We start from the raw sequence: 16,743 nt of genomic DNA, 5'->3' as shown, positions 1-16,743 counted from the left end.
TGGCACAAAAACAGACACATAGACCAATGGAATAGAATAGAAACCCCAGAGCTAGACCCACAAACGTATGGCCAACTCATCTTTGACAAAGCAGGAAAGAACATCCAATGGAAAAAAGACAGTCTCTTTAACAAATGGTGCTGGGAGAACTGGACAGCAACATGCAGAAGGTTGAAACTAGACCACTTTCTCACACCATTCACAAAAATAAACTCAAAATGGATAAAGGACCTGAATGTGAGACAGGAAACCATCAAAACCCTAGAGGAGAAAGCAGGAAAAGACCTCTCTGACCTCAGCCGTAGCAATCTCTTACTCGACACATTCCCCAAAGGCAAGGGAATTAAAAGCAAAAATGAATTACTGGGAACTTATGAAGATAAAAAGCTTATGCACAGCAAAGGAAACAACCAACAAAACTAAAAGGCAACCAACGGAATGGGAAAACATATTTGCAAATGGCATATCGGACAAAGGGCTAGTATCCAAAATCTATAAAGAGCTCACCAAACTCCACACCCGAAAAACAAATAACCCAGTGAAGAAATGGGCAGAAAACATGAATAGACACTTCTCTAAAGAAGACATCCAGATGGCCAACAGGCACATGAAAAGATGCTCAACGTCGCTCCTTATCAGGGAAATACAAATCAAAACCACACTCAGATATCACCTCACGCCAGTCAGAGTGGCCAAAATGAACAAATCAGGAGACTATAGATGCTGGAGAGGATGTGGAGAAACGGGAACCCTCTTGCACTGTTGGTGGGAATGCAAATTGGTGCAGCTGCTCTGGAAAACAGTGTGGAGGTTCCTCAGAAAATTAAAAATAGACCTACCCTATGACCCAGCAATAGCACTGCTAGGAATTTACCCAAGGGATACAGGAGAACTGATGCATAGGGGCACTTGTACCCCATTGTTTATAGCAGCACTCTCAACAATAGCCAAATTATGGAAAGAGCCTAAATGTCCATCAACTGATGAATGGATAAAGAAACTGTGGTTTATATACACAATGGAGTACTACGTGGCAATGAGAAAGAATGAAATATGGCCCTTTGTAGCAATGTGGATGGAACTGGAGAGTGTGATGCTAAGTGAAATAAGCCATACAGAGAAAGACAGATACCATATGTTTTCACTCTTATGTGGATCCTGAGAAACTTAACAGAAACCCATGGGGGAGGTGAAGGAAAAAAAAAAAAGAGGTTAGAGTGGGAGAGAGCCAAAGCATAAGAGACTCTTAAAAAGTGAGAACAAACTGAGGGTTGATGGGGGGTGGGAGGGAGGGGAGGGTGGGTGATGGGTATTGAGGAGGGCACCTTTTGGGATGAGCACTGGGTGTTGTATGGAAGCCAATTTGACAATAAATTTCATATATTGAAAAATAAATAAATAAATAAATAAATAATAAAATAAAATAAAAAAATAAAAACAAAATAAAAACATTTTTGTCACGATGCAAAAAAAAAAAAAAAAAAGAAGTAGTCATTTTGTTGAACTAGTAATACATGTAGGATGACATTCGTCCTGGGGGCACCAGAGGGCACTGTGGGTCTTGGTTTGGGACCCCAATAAGTCCAAATCCACTGGGCTGTGCTCAAGTGCAAAGGGTGTGACTGATGCTTCCTTTGAAGATACTTGTGTAAAATCAACTCTCCACTCTTGAAAACAACACCTTCCTCTTCTTCTGAACTCAGGAAATTACAGGCATGATGTCTTTAAGCTCAGGGCTCAGACAACAGCTTAGGCAGACACATTGAAGAATGGAGAATAGATTTGCATTTGATGCTCCTCCTTCCTTGAACTCCATAAATGGTTGCACTCCATTTATGAACTCCATGATGGTTGCAGAGCTGGGGTCCATAAAGAGGATAATATGGGGGCTTGGAGAGTTCAGTCCCAGTGGGGCAGCCTCAGAGCAGAGCTCAATGAAGCCACTCCATACCAGGGACTGAGGTCCCACTTGCCTCCTGCCATTCATTTTCCCAATAGGTCAGGGTTCCAACCCCCTGACGTTTCTTTGCAAGGACAATCCCCAGGGACCTCTGTCCTGTGTCTATTACACTCAGCTCATTCTCACATTTTGTGTTTCCTGATTTCTGTGCTCTGTCTGTGCTAACTCAGCCTCCATCAACATTTGCCTCCCCTGGAGCCTCAGTCAAGCTCAACCGCACCCTGAACAATGAGCACAGCAAATACATACTTGAATGGTATAAACAGAGACCAGAGAGGTCCCCTCAGGATGTGATGGAGGTTAAGAGTGATGGAAGCCACAACAAGGGGGATGGAATCCCCAGTCCCTTCTAAGGTTCAAGCTCTGGGATTGACCTCTATGTAACTACCTCCAACATCCAGTCTGAGGATCAGGATGAGTATTACTGTGGTGACAGCCATACAATCGATGGCCAATATGGTTATGACACAGTGACACAGACAAAGGGGAAATGAGGAGAAGACCTCCCACCATCTCTCTCTTCTTCCCCATTGGGACACAGGGGGTGCTGCTGCCTGCTCCTCTCCAGGGCGTTGGGATCTTTGACTCTTCTTACAAATCCTGTCATTCCAAACTTCTATCCCAAGACACCACTATGAAGATGTAGACATACTTCATAATTTAGGTAATTTTGACAACACAACATTCTCTTTCCTCCATCATAATTCTGGAAAAGACCTGACCAGCTCAGGCAGTAAAAGGATCCTGAAATAGTAGCTGGGCTGAAATGACATCAAGAGCCATCAGACCCTGTCCATAATGGGTATCTGTTCAGGGGATGGACACAGATCACAGGGTTCTGGAGTTAACCAAGGAGGTTGGTTCAGTGAATATCTTAACCACAATTTCATCATGGAGTATAATGGGACTACTGCCATATTGAATATTCAAAAGGAAACATTTGGTACCAAGTGGAGGCAGTACAGACAGCCTTGAACTCATGATGGTTGCAGAGCTGGGGTCCAGTAGAAAAACAGTGTGCATGTTAGGATATCTGTGGTAGGACCACCATGGAACATGGCTTGGGATTCTCCATCTGTAGTCAATTCTCAGCTTTGGTGCCAAGAATGAATCCACCTCCTGCTTGCAGGACTTTTCTAGGGTCTGTCCAGGACCACCTCTACTGGGACAATAGCAGGGCATGGTGAAGGGGGAACACTAAAGTGGTAAATATATTGACTCCTCTTAATCTCAGCCCTGTGAGTAATCCACCTCAAGTGCATTTGGTGAGAGGTGGGCAAACTTACCAGACATATTGATTTCCTCCATGGTTTTTCTGGCATCTGGAAAACAAGCATCTTTCACACACACTCACACTTTTGTGTTAAAATTGAGTTAACACTGTGTTAACATCCATGGGCACTGACCTGAGCAGGGTTGGGAGGGATTTTGATGCTGGATCTCAGAAAGTCAGGTTGGGTCCCCCTAGTCATGGAAAGTCCAGGAACTGCCCACAGCATGGACAACTCGCAAGTGAGTAGGAGGAAAAAAGGTGGCTTTTCTGGAGAGGGAGTGGGCAAGGGTGCAAGAGGAGCAAGAGAAGAGGTCAACATCAAGTCTCGGTCTTGCAGTGAATTCTTTTAGCATTTGGCTGGCTGCAGTCACAGGGGATCACAGGGCCATGTAACTCACTTATGTAGAGGGTTGTTCTCTACCAAGAGTTTGCAGTCATTTTGTTCCAGAACGGCCTCACATAGGTCCCTCTAGTAGGGATTTCCTTCCACTACTTACATTTGAGGAAAAGCAGTAGAGAGGATGGTGGAGAAATACTATCCAAACTTCTAGTGTGAATCATACCACCTCCAAGCCCTCCTGGGGAATTCTGGTATTTATAACTTGGAAGAAGTGACTCAGTAGCCTTAAGTGGACAGACAGAAGGACACACTGTGAAGTACAGACAATGAATGGAAAAGGGAGGCAGATTAAGAGCATTCCCTGTCATGCTTAGATGGTACCCAACCAATGGGAGAGTGACAACTACAAATCATCCGTTAAAAGGGGTTAAAGAATTCCATGAGTAGCCATTTTTATTTGTCAAGTTTATAGCAGGATCAGGGTCTCAGTAAGAGACACTGGTCAGCTCTTGTCATGTGAAAATGAGTAATGACCAGTGTGAAAAATGATATCACTTCTTGGATTGTTCCTCATCAGTGGTTTTTGCCTTCACCAATTGCTAGGAGATCCTGAGACCAGGAATGAAAATATATGTCAAAAGTTCTTGTGTAGCTTGTGGCCTTTTAGAGTCCTCCAGAAAGGAAGTCCTTTAGTACCATTGTCTCATTTGGGGAATCTCTTGGGCCTGATAAGTTATTTACAATTTAACTCAGGGAGCATCTGAAACAAGTCACAAGATTGAGCCCGGAGGAAAAATGTAGGTGATAAGACAGGGGTGGCAAGGCATGCTGAGCCAAGAGTGAGAGTGTGTTCAAAGAAGTCTCCTTTCCCCACTCCCCCCTACTCATTCTGCATCACCCTCCCTTCTTCCTTTCCACCCCTCACCAGCTCCCCATTCTCACTAGTTATCAAAAGTTCTCATTCTCAATCTCTTTCTCTGGAGATGTCTGAAATACTCCCCATTAGTCATGTTCTACTTAATTCTTCTAACATCCCATTGTATCCTATGCTGTGTGTTCCTTTTTCATATGCTCTTTCCAAATTTTTTTTCCTGTCCTAGAGTGGGTGTTTGTGTGTGTGTCTGGCTGTCTTGCTGACTTTGTTCTATAATGGTCACAACACCAAAAATAATGATATTGAGTCTGTGATTGTACTAGTTGTCCCGTGTGACAACCAGAATCCCTGACCTTTACCTACAGGATTGAAGCTTTCATTTCCCAGAGGTGGGGCATGTTGGCAACTGCAGCTCCAGGACCTACTTGTGCCAAAGAGAGCTGGCACTCCAGCGACATGCCCCCTTCCTGATGGCAGCCTGCATCTGGTGACCTCCGCATGTGGGTGGGATGACAGTTGGATGCTTCACCCTATTCTGTAGGACAATGAAGAACACACCCTGTATCAGAGTTCACACAATTTCGACTGCAGGCCAGGCTGTGACAATCTCCCAGGCCAATGTCCTTCCCTGCTCATACCTGTTTCTTCATCTTTTCCTTTACTCTGGGTTGTATTCTCAGGTTTGTCTAGACCTCCTACACTAATCTCTAAGTGAGATTAGAGAGATTAGTGAGATTTGCTCCTGGGAATCTTTGCCTACCACAGCTTTTTGTTTTCTTTCCTTTCTTTTCCTTTCCTTTCTTTTTTCTCTCCTTTTTAAAATGAGTTGCAATTTACATACACTAAAAACTATCCTTTTAGTGAATATTTCAGTTCTTTGAGTTTTGACAACCTGCACACAGAGGTGTAAGCACTTCCACTATAGCAGTATATGACAGGTCACTCAATTACCCATAAAGTCCCAATGCTCCTTTGCAATAGACTCTCCCTCTAGTCACAGACCCTGGCAACTTCTGGTCTGTTGTCTGTGCCTACAGTTTGCACTTTGCAAGTACATCGTAAAAATGAGATCATACATGGGTAGCCTTTTGGTTCTGACTTCTTTCACTAAGCATAATGCATTTGAGATCCATCTATGTTTTTGTAAGTATTAATAGTTCATTTCATTTTAATTGTTGAGTAGAAGTCTATTGTGTGGATGAACCAGTTTGTTTATCCACTCCCCAGTTAAGGTATATTCGGGTTATTTCCAGTTTCAACTCTATGACAATTTCAAATAAAACATTTAAAACATTTTTTAGTTATTTTGTGGATGTTAGGTTTTCATTTCATTAGGGTAAATACCTAGAAATGGAATTAATGGGTCATATGATAGATACATATTTAACACTCTATGAAACTGTTAAACTAGTTTCCAATGTGAATGCTTGATTTTTCTTTTTCTATTTTTTAATGTTAATTTATTTATTTTGAGAGAGAGAGAGAGCACAGGGAGTTTCAGAGAGAGGGAAAGAGATCCCAAGCAGGCTCTGCCCTCAGCTTGGAGTCCAATGTGAGGCTCAATCTCATGACCTCGAGATCATGACCTGGGCTGATATTAAAGAGTCTGATACTTAACTGACTGAGGCTCCCCTGCATTTTCATTATCACCAGGCATTGATGGGATTTCAAGTTGCTCTATATCCCTTTAGCACTGAAGACCTGATTTGTTTTTATACAGTCATTCTAGTATGCCTGGACTGATGTCTCAGTATGTTTTTAAGTTTCATTTTCTTGGTAGCTTATGATACTGAATATCTTTTCAGCATCTTTTTATCTTGTTGTTGAACTGGTTGATTAAATAGTCACCCTTTTTTAACATTCAGATTTCCCCAGGTTTTCTTGTATTCATATGTACTTCAGTGTCTATGTGTGTCTGTGTATTTAGCTCTATGTGATTTAGACCCATGTGTAGCTTTGTATATCCATTAGAGCAGTCAAGATACAAAAGAGCTCCATCACCACAAGGACCCCTTATATTGTCCTTTATCACAACATCCATCTTTCCCCACTCAAGTTCCCTTTTCTGCTTCTACCCATGCCATCCAATAATTCATTTCCACTTCTAAAATATTGTGTGTTCAGAAGTGATATTGAAAAAGAAACAAAGGAGGTGGGGAATCTCACATTACTTAGCTTTGAGGATTGCCATTTTCATTCTTCATAATTCCCTGCAAATTCATCAAAATTGTTGTGTGCATTAAGAGTTCCTTCCTTTTCATTGTTGAATAGTATTGCATGGTTTCAGTGTACCAAAGTCTGTTTCATCAACTACCCATGGGAAAACATCTGGAATGTTCTCAGTTGGGGCTATTATAGATAATGGTGCTGTGAAATTATGTGCATAGGTTTTTCTGTGAACATAAGTTTTCATTTCTCTGAAATAGATGCACAAGAGTATAGTTGCTGGGTTGCATGGTAAGTGCGAGTTTAGTTTTTTAAGAAGCTGTCAAACTCTTTTCCAGAGTGACTGCACCATTTCACATTCCTATCAGCAATGCATGAGTGATGCAATTCCTTCACATCCTTGCCAGCATTTGGGGTTGTCATAATATTTTATCTTAGCCATTCTGATAGGTATGTAGTGATACCTTATTGTGGTTTTAGTTTGCATGATTCTCATGGCTAATGATGAACATCTTTCCCTGTGCTACTTCAATCTCTGTATTGTCTTTGATGAAATGCTTACTCTTTTGCCCATTTCTTAAATGGTTTCTTTTTAATATTTAGTCTTGATAGTTCTTTGTATACTCTATACACTAGTTGTTGGATGTATTTTGCAAATGTTTTCTATTACTTGTTTATTTCATCCTCTTTAGAAACTTTTGCAAAGCAGAAGATTTTAATTTTGATGAGGTTCAATTTATTAAACTTTCATTTTACTAAACATTTCATCAAAAAATTCTTGCCTAGCCCTGAATCCTGGTGATTTTCTCCTACGTATTTTTCTAACACATAAAACACAGATAAACAAACAGAAAACGGCCTCAACACTGCATGAACAACTCACTGTGTCAAATGATCGAATTCTGGCCTCTCACACAACAGTATGACCAATGTCTCTACAAACTCTGGTTTCATGAACTCCCAGCCCTACCCCATGGATCTCATCACTACAGTGGATGACTGAGGTGTTCCTGACAAGCCCAGAGAGGAAGCCCCAGACAAAGACTGAATGTGTGTGCATGTCTTGGAGGGAGGGGGTCAGTGTTTTCCCCTCAACCTTAGAGAGAGTTCTGGAGATCTTGAGTACAGGCTTTGGTTTTAGGGCCCATGTAAATTAAGTAACAGTTGTTCTCTGTTTAGCAGGGAGCCATTCAAAAAGGCCACAAAGAAGGAAGTAGATTTGCATGAGGACATCCCCTTTATGAGGTTAAGAGAAGCTCTGATGCCCCATTCCCAGTTGTGGGTTCAGAAGCAGAGCCTGGGGCATCTCCACCATGGCCTGGACTCCTCTCCTGCTGCCCCTCCTTATTCTCTGCACAGGTGCCTCTCCCCATAGCTCAGCCCACAAAAGATACCAGGGATCAGCCTGACTTTGACCTTCTGCTCAGAACAGAGGACACTGCAGAGTACGTACTCTCTGAAAATAAGACTCTCATCCTCAGATGCACTCTCCTCTCTTTCAGGTTCTGTGGCAGCTTCTGAACTGACTCAGCCACCTGCGGTGTCTGTGGCCTTGGGACAGACGGCCAGGATTACATGCGAGGGAGACAGCTTCGAAAGCAGTATTATTAACTGGTATCAGCAGAAACCAGGCCAAGCCCCCATGCTGGTCATTTATGAGGATAGTGAGAAGCCCACAGGGATTCCTGACAGATTCTCTGGCTCCAGCTCGGGGGATGCAGCCACTCTGACCATCACCGGGGCCCAGGCTGAGGACGAGGCTGACTATTACTGTCAGTCCTATGATAACAGTGGTGATGCTCACAGTGACACAGGCAGATGGGGAAGTGAGACACAAACCCCTTTCCCATCTATGTCACACTCTCCTTCAGTCCCAGCAGGACTGTGCACAAAGCAATCGGTAGGTCTGGCCCAGGTCCCCAGATCTGAGGTCTGGAGTCTGTCCCCTTACTCTTCACCTACCAGGCAGGCTCTGCACAGTGTGGATCGGCAGGGGATTCATAAACAGTTATTAGAACAACATTTCCTCCGTTACTGTGGGTGAATGAATGCCTGCGTGTTGAGAAGAAGACATGGAAGACATTTCTCAAAGACCAACTTCTTTAAAACTCCCGTAATGAAATGTTCTGAAATTTAAAAATACACTGGATAGATTGACAGCAGATTGGATGCTGTAAAAGAAGAGAAGGGTGAATTTGATGTCACGCATTAAAACTATTCAAAATGAAACACAGAAGCAAACACCTAAGAAAAAAAGTGAATATAAGCTCAGTGCCTGTAGGACAACTTCAGGGCACCCAGAGAGTGTGCAGGATAGAAACAGAGGGAGAGAAGAGAAGGAACGGATGGTTCATAAAACATAGGTGAGGAAATAATCTATAAAAAGGCTTCAAATTTGGTGAAATCCATAAACCAATATATCCAAGAGTCTAAAGAAAGCTTGGACACAGGGGACATGAAAGACAGCACAGAACACATCTTGAGGAAATTGCTAGAAACGAGTGATGCCGACACTCTCACAGCCGGAGAGGAGATGTGTTCCCTACAGAGGAACCAATTTCATGGTGGAAGCACATTTCTCATTACAGCCATGTAAGCAAGAGAACAGGGAGCAATGTCTTCACAATCCCCCTAGAAAATGCCTGTAAACTTTGGCCTTTACCCAGGAGAAATCTCATTGAAAAGGGAAGACACACTAATCCTTTCCCAGACCGCAAACCTCTCAGAACACCCACAGACCCTCGGCACAAGCAACAGTAAAGGACGCCCCTCAGACAGAAGGAAAGGGTGACAGAGGGAAAGGGGAATACACACAAAGATAGAAAAAGCATCAGGTATCATAACTCCATGGGTAAATACAAAAATAAGTTTAGTGGTTCATATTTATAAAAGATAGTCAAGTGTTTAAAGAAAAACTATAGTAGTGTATGTGATATATGACGGATGTACAAAAAAAAAAACCACACATGAAATTGTAAGGAAGATGAGACTGTGTTATGACATCCTTATCCTACAGTGTGAATGATTCCATGGCCTGGGACACACTTTTATAGTTAGGAGCTGAGGACTGTATACCCAAAATAAACCATTAAAATAATACTATGTTAACAATAAAGGGTTATAACTAATGAGGCGCGTTACATAGCACAGTCCAGAGAATACAGATCCAATAGAACATGTGTGTCATGTATGGGTCTGTGCATATTTATCTGTGATGCAGAGACAGAGACAGTGGGAGAGAGCGACAATGACATTGAGAAATGTCTCACACAGCCATGGGGTGGTAGGTCTGGAAGCTGCAGGAAGGACAGAAGGCTGTGGGTTTAAGTCAGGACGATGTTGCAGACTTTAACCCAAATCTAGTCTGAATGACAGAAATGCTAAGAGGAGACAGAGAAGAAAATTAAAGGATCCAAATCAAACTACTAGAGATGAAACCCACAAGGTCTCAGATTACAAACACAAGAACTGAGATTAGCAGCAGACACGACGTGCAGACATGTGATTGAACATGAACGCAGCATGGACACTGCAAAAGAAAGGCACAAAATGACTTTAAAGTGATTAGAGCACCACTGAGTGTAGGAAAGTTCAGCAACGGATACACATGTGATTGTGTCCCGGGAGTGAAGGAGGGGAGGTGGAAAAGAATATTGATGAATTAGTGACCACAAAGGTTCTAAATGTCATGAAAATTCAAAACCTATGGATTCCAAATTCTTGAGAAACCCAAGCACAATGAGGGTAAAGCAATGGGGGTAAAGACTACACACAACACCCATCCATATCCAATTGTTTAAGGCAGAGAAAAAGAGTTTTAAAAGAGGGCAGAGGGGAAAGTTACTTGGTTCAGGGGAATACGGATAAGGATTCCAACAGATTTCTCAATAGCAGAGATGCACGAGAGAGGGCGGTAGATTAACATCTTTAAAGAAACGAAAAAGAAAAACCTTAATTCTTTATCCAGGGAAATTATCCTTCCCTGATGAAGGATATTATAAATTCTTTCAGATGTACCAAAGTGACAGAATTGATCATCAGCAGACCCTCAATACAAGAAATAATACTGGACTTCCCTCCCATAGGAGAAATGGATTCCAGAGAGAATCTGAATCTACAAAATGAATGTAAGAGTCAGAAATGATAGCTACAGAGGTAAACATTAAGAATATTTTTATTATTTACCTCTCTTTGAAAAAGAAATCACCATCTAAAGCAAATCTAATAACTGCAGATGTTGGAATTTACACTGTAGCTAACAGTGAGGTGATGACACTCATACCGCAGGGCTGAGGAGAGCGAGCTGGAAGTGTGCTCTAAGGATGTGATCCTCTCTGTCACGAGGTTTAGTATCGCCTGAATGCAGACAGTCAGGGGTCACAGATAAAAAGGCAGCAAGGAGTTATAGCTAATAAGCCGAAACCGACAAATAGAATGTATCATAAAAAAAAATGTTCCATTACTCTGAAACAAGGGATAAAAGGAAAAACACAGCAATTGATGGAACATTCAGAAAATAAATAGCAAGGTGCGGCCTAATTAAACTATATTACTACTCACATTCAGAACATAGCCTACACACCACAAAAAAAGATAGATATTGTCAAACAGTTGAACAGCAACACCCAAGAATAAGAAAGTCATACTAAGCACAAGTTCAGAACATATTCCCACTTAATTCTGTTGCACAATTAATGATATAAAAAAATACTCAGAACATACAGAGAATCAAGGAAGAGGAAGAGAACACTTATAAATGTTTAGGATGGAATATTTCATGTTCCACACACACAAAAATGGAAATAAATGATCAGAATGTACATTTCAGGAGAACAGTTACAGACATGCCCTCACCTCTTCTCACGGCTTTAAGTTGTTTCAGACACAGAGTGACAAGAGCTCCTCTATGGAGCCCAGAGGTGAGCACAGCTCCTCATGAACCAGAGCTATGAAGCCCGCCCAGGATTCTCTCCACCAGTCTGAGAAGGAGCATTTTCACAGAGACCAGTAGGGAATGAGGGAGGCTTGGGGTGGCTAGGCTCAGCAGTGGGCTCAGGAGACAGAACTCTGGGGTCCCCTCCATGGCCTGACCATCGCCTGTTCCTCCTCCTCACTCTCTGCCTCCTCACTCACTCTTAACATCAAAGAACTTAGGCCCTCCTTGGTTGCTGACATAAGTCCTTTGATCTAAGCAGAACTAACTCATACTCTGAGATTTGAAGACCACTAGCCTTGCACCTTGTGGAGTGAAGGACCAAACTTCCCAGAAGATAAGATCTGACCACATTAAAAAAAAATAGCTGCCATGAATGCCAGCAAATCTATTCAGGGTCATGTCCACATACAACTAGCCCCCTAGACTCCTATGTCTCCTCCACATGGTCCCCTCCCTTGTCCCATGCCTTCCCATTTACAACCCTCTAGCTTCACATGGATGGGGAAGATGTTCTTTGAGACATTAGTTCACTATCTTCCCATACTGCCAGCTCTCTGAATAAAGCTCCCTCTCCTTTCCCCCCATTACTTACCTCTAGAGTGTTGATTTTCTAGGGACGAGCAGCCAAAACTGAGCTCAGAACCAATTCTGTTCAGTAACACACAGGTTCAACCCCTACAAAATCCTGATGATGACCCTGAACTTGAGATAAGTCCAGGGTTGCTACACGGGGCGGAACCCTCAAGAATCAGCCCCACAGTCTGCAGAACCTGATGACTTTGTGTCTCCTACAAGACCCACATGTCCCCAATAGAGTGGTCATTAGAACCCTGTCACAACTACCTGCTCAGGGAATCGCAGAGAGAAGACTAAGCAACAATGCAGAGCACAGCATCAGGACACAGGCCAGGCCGCTGCACAGCCAGACAGCCTCCACCATCCCCACAGATTCTCCAGTTCTAAATGGGACATGACCCTGATGATCTTCCCCAAGTGATGATCTTCCCCAAGTGCAGTGTAGAGGGGGCTCCTTTATAGGCCCGGCTAGGATGGGGATGGCAGTGAGCCCAGAGACACAAGCCCTGCTGCCCAGCTTGGCCTCACACGTTCTCCCTCCTGACCTGGTCAAGATCTGCCCCAAAGATCCCAGCCCCAGGATCTAAATCCTGTACAGGGCTGCACTCCTGGACTCACCCTACCTTCCTCTGATTTCTGGACCTTGGTCTCTAAGTTTCAATTGTCATGTGCTATAAAGTGGGGATGATTAAACTGATATCAGAAAGACTATCTTGCAAATTAAGTGATACAAAATATTGAAGAGTTCAATTAATTAGAAGGATGAAGTGGGGTCTCAGTGAGTTAATCTTGGTCTTGTAGTCTCCTGTCTTCCTTAGTGGAAATTTGAGGAATGGGATTGAGCTGAACTGTGACCTGTATCATGTACAATTATATTCAAGTCTGAACTAGCAGATTCCCAATTTACCAAACCGCAGACAGGCAAGTTTAAAATTTTGTCACGCCAGGGGCACCTGGGTGGCTCAGTCAGTTAAGCGTCCAACTTCAGCTCAGGTCATAATCTCACAGTTCGTGAGTTCCAGCCCTGCGTTGGGCTCTGTGCTGACAGTTTGGAGCCTGGAGCCTACTTCGGATTCACTGTCTCCCTCTCTCTCTGCCCCTCCCCCACCTCTCTCTCTCTCTCTCTCAAAAATAAACATTAAAAAAAATCTTGTTACAACAAACCCAAAAGATGTGAGTTGTAATAAAAATAGTAGTACTTAAGATAGTAGTAATAATAATAAAAGTAAAGATTTGCCGGCTCAACTTAGCTCCAGAAGCATCACCTGTTGTTCTGATGACCCAACTACACTAATAGAGACACAGGAAGCATCCGTCTTGATTCCTATATGCACAGGAATCTGGTGGCAATAGGATCACATAGGTTTGTCTGGACATTCGATCCTTTTCAAATGCACTACACTTTATCCTGTACTCTCCTTTTTGTAAGAAGACAGTGGGCTAAACCAGGCCATTTCAACCCTGGGACAAGGACAGGAATCCCGTCTGTCCTGAATCCTGCACAGTGTACATAACCTGTGTGTGCTGGGTTGGGCAGGGGGCTGGGCAGCTGCCTGGGGGAGGGAGGAAGGCTGGGCTCCCTGGTCCACACCCTTTCTCAGGTGACAGGTGCCGTGGGGTGACCTGACCTGCAGGAGGGAACCTGCCGGTCTGAGTCTCCTCCACCAGCAGGGGGCAGCAGAGCTGCAGCAGGAGCAGCAGGACGGAGGCTGGGGCTGCCTAGGTGGAGCCTCACAGGGACACCAGGCCTGGGGGGCAGCAGGTGTCTGTCCAGGGTTCAGTCATCAGAAGAAAGTGGGGATGATCCATCCTATCTTCTCAGGCTGCAGGGACCACGTTCTGAGGGTCAGACACAGTGTCATCCAGGACACTGAAGGAATTCCTGACACAGTGAATGCCTTACTTGGGAAATGCAGGCCCGCTCACTGTCCACCAGTGTCCGCGGAGAGCTGACTTGTCTGTGTGGGTCACATCCAGAGACACCCTGACCACTCACCCTCTGCCTCTCCTTCCCCATGTTCCAGGCAGGCTTGGAACTGGGGCTGTAGCTTCTTTGTTCTGGAACACCTCAGGGGGGAGGGGGGGAGGCAGGGCACATGGAGCCCCTGTGCATGGAAATGGTGTCCACAGTGTCCTTGTGAGACTGTCTCCAGAGCGAAGTGGATTCTTTCAGCCTCAGGCCACATCTCCAGTCTCTGGGTCATCTTTGGTTCAGTGACAGGATCCAGCTCCCTGCAGGGACCCTGGCTCTGCCTCCAAAGCTCACCCATGTGGGAAGACATATCCTGGGGACCCTAACAAGACCTGGACTTTGCTGGTAGTTTTGATTTGTTTTGTTTTTTAAATTTTTATATATTTATTTTCAGAGAGAGGGAGAGAGAGAGAGCAGTGAGCGCGAGTCAGGGGGTGGGAGGAGAGACAGGAGGACAGCGAGATTCCCAAGCAGGCTCCATGCTGTCAGCATGGAGCCCAACATGGGACTTGTGATTCCACGAACCTCAGGATCATGACCTGAGCTGAAGTTAAAAGTTGTCCACTTAACTGACTGAACCACGCAGGTGTCCCTTGATGGTGTTTTTTTAAGTCAGGGATGGTTTCTCATGCAATTCCCATTTGCATCTAACACTGATGAAAAAAATAAAAGGAAGAAAGGATTGAAAATGCCAATTGCTGGTCTGTTTTAGGATGGGGGGATGTCAAAGAGATGAAACCACCACATGTCACTAGACTAGAGGTTGTGATGAATCTCCAACCACAGGTGGTTTTTAACATGTGAACTCCCACAGACAAAATGATGCACAAACATTCTAATGATAAAGTTCCACATTCTAACAACAGACCAAGGATGAGACCAGAGTGCCTCTCAGGGATGCAGAGGGGACATAATGCAGAAAGAGGAAGGCAAAGAGGCCACAGGACCTCCTATCCCTGAATCAGATATTGTCTGTATCTGTCAGAGGGCCCAGCCCAGTCCCATGGCCAGGCTCCTGAGAGACCACAGAGGTATCCAAGGACACGCCCCTAGCAGAGTGTTTTCAGACATTTGTCACGTGGTCTGATTCCTGGTGACTGTGATCCCAGACCTTGAAGGCCAAGGCTGGTGGTCTGACCTGAGAGCTGCTTGGAGGAATCTGGGGCCTCCCCTCTTCTTCCTGAGTCACATGTTCTGATCTCACAACTGAGGCATCAATTAGGAGTCCCAGAAGTGGAGGAGATTTGCATAACTAGTAACAATCACTAATCCAAAGGCCTGGAAGGGAAAAAGAGGCCAGGGTGGATCCCAGCAGTGCTGTGGGTCTCTGGAGCCAGAGCTCTGAGCACATCCACCATGGTCTGGACCCCTTTCCTGCTCCCCCTCCTCACTCTCTGCACAGGTGCTGTCCCTGGACCCTGGCCACATGCTCAGCCCACACAGGACCTGAGGCTAGGTCTGCCCCAAACCCTGAACTCAGCCCAGCACAACCTCAGTTTTGGGTCACTGGGTATGGGCTCCAGGATCTCACACCAACCTCTCTTCTGTCTTTTCAGGCTCCGTTGCCTCTGGTGGGTTGATTCAGCCCAGTATCGGTGGCCCTGGGACAGACAGCTACAATCACCTACCCTGGAGATGTACTGGGGGAAAAATATGCACATGGGTACCAACAGAAGCCAGGCCAAGTCCCCATGCGGGTCACTAATAAGGATAGCAACTGGCCATCAGGAATCCCTGACCGATTCTCTGGCTCCAGTTTAGGGAACATGGTCACCCTGACCATCAGCGGGGCCCGGGCCAAAGACGAGGCTGACTATTACTGTCAAGTGTGGGAGAGCAGTAGTAATTGTCACAGTGACACAGGCATATTGGGAAGTAAGATACAAACCCCTTCCCCATCTATGTCACACTCTCCTCCAGTCCTAGTAGGCCGGTGGACAAAGCATGAGCAGGTCTGGCCCAGGTTCTCAGTCTGAGGTCCCTGGAGCTCTTCCCCAACTCTGCCCTTCAGGCAGGCTCTGCACAGGGAGGGTCACCAGTTCATGTAGAGGGGACAGCACTAGGCTTCCCTGGTTCTCTGGGCCATTTCAGGAATGTAGGACAGAGGGCCTGGGTAGGAAAAAGACACAGGGAGACTTTCATCCAATGTTCATCTTTGCATTTCCATGATGTGTCAATGGCCTACCGCTTACACAACAGAGTGGAATTATATCCCAAAATTTGTAAGCTCAGCTGATGTCCTGAAGCCTTGGTGCATGTGTGGAGCCACGTCCACCTGAGTGGAGCAGACCAGTACCGTAGACACTGGGGTATCACCTATATCCCCTTTTCTGGGCTCACCCACCAACCCGTTGCTGCCTGGAGCCCCTGAAGGCTCACAGGAGTCCTCCTTCCTGGGAGTACTCTCGGTTCAGAGAAATGCCTCTTCAGTTTTATGTCTCTTCTGAGAGAGGTTCAGTTGAATCATCTTCTGAGGCCTAGATCTAAAGGCCCTGCCTCAATTTCACATGTCCTGGAAGGTCTCAAATTTGAGCTCCCTACAGGAATGAGGCCTCCTCTGATATTTCCCTCTGTGTGGGTTGCTCTGCTTCTGTCCAGTCTGACCTCCCTCCTCCTTCCAGATTTCCTGCACCTGGAGATTCACAT

At 44.8% G+C, this 16,743-nt stretch overlaps 1 protein-coding gene and 3 gene segments (V, D, J or C); all 4 read left to right on the top strand.

Annotated features, from left to right (window-relative positions):
• Positions 1–16,743, top strand: part of LOC122470398 (immunoglobulin lambda-1 light chain-like) — a 336,020-nt gene that overhangs the window by 72,088 nt on the left and 247,189 nt on the right. The window lies entirely within an intron of this gene.
• Positions 1–16,743, top strand: part of LOC122470393 — a 644,196-nt gene that overhangs the window by 394,818 nt on the left and 232,635 nt on the right.
• LOC122470388 overlaps positions 1–16,743 on the top strand; it is a 901,179-nt gene that overhangs the window by 669,550 nt on the left and 214,886 nt on the right.
• Positions 7,839–8,672, top strand: LOC122470937. The segment is given in 2 exon segments: positions 7,839–7,972; positions 8,116–8,672. Coding segments are annotated over 2 exon segments (588 nt in total).

Source organism: Prionailurus bengalensis, chromosome D3 (assembly GCF_016509475.1).
Source record: "Prionailurus bengalensis isolate Pbe53 chromosome D3, Fcat_Pben_1.1_paternal_pri, whole genome shotgun sequence".
In the NCBI taxonomy this organism is placed as follows: Eukaryota; Metazoa; Chordata; class Mammalia; order Carnivora; family Felidae; genus Prionailurus; species Prionailurus bengalensis.
This window is presented reverse-complemented; position numbering and strand designations above follow the sequence as displayed.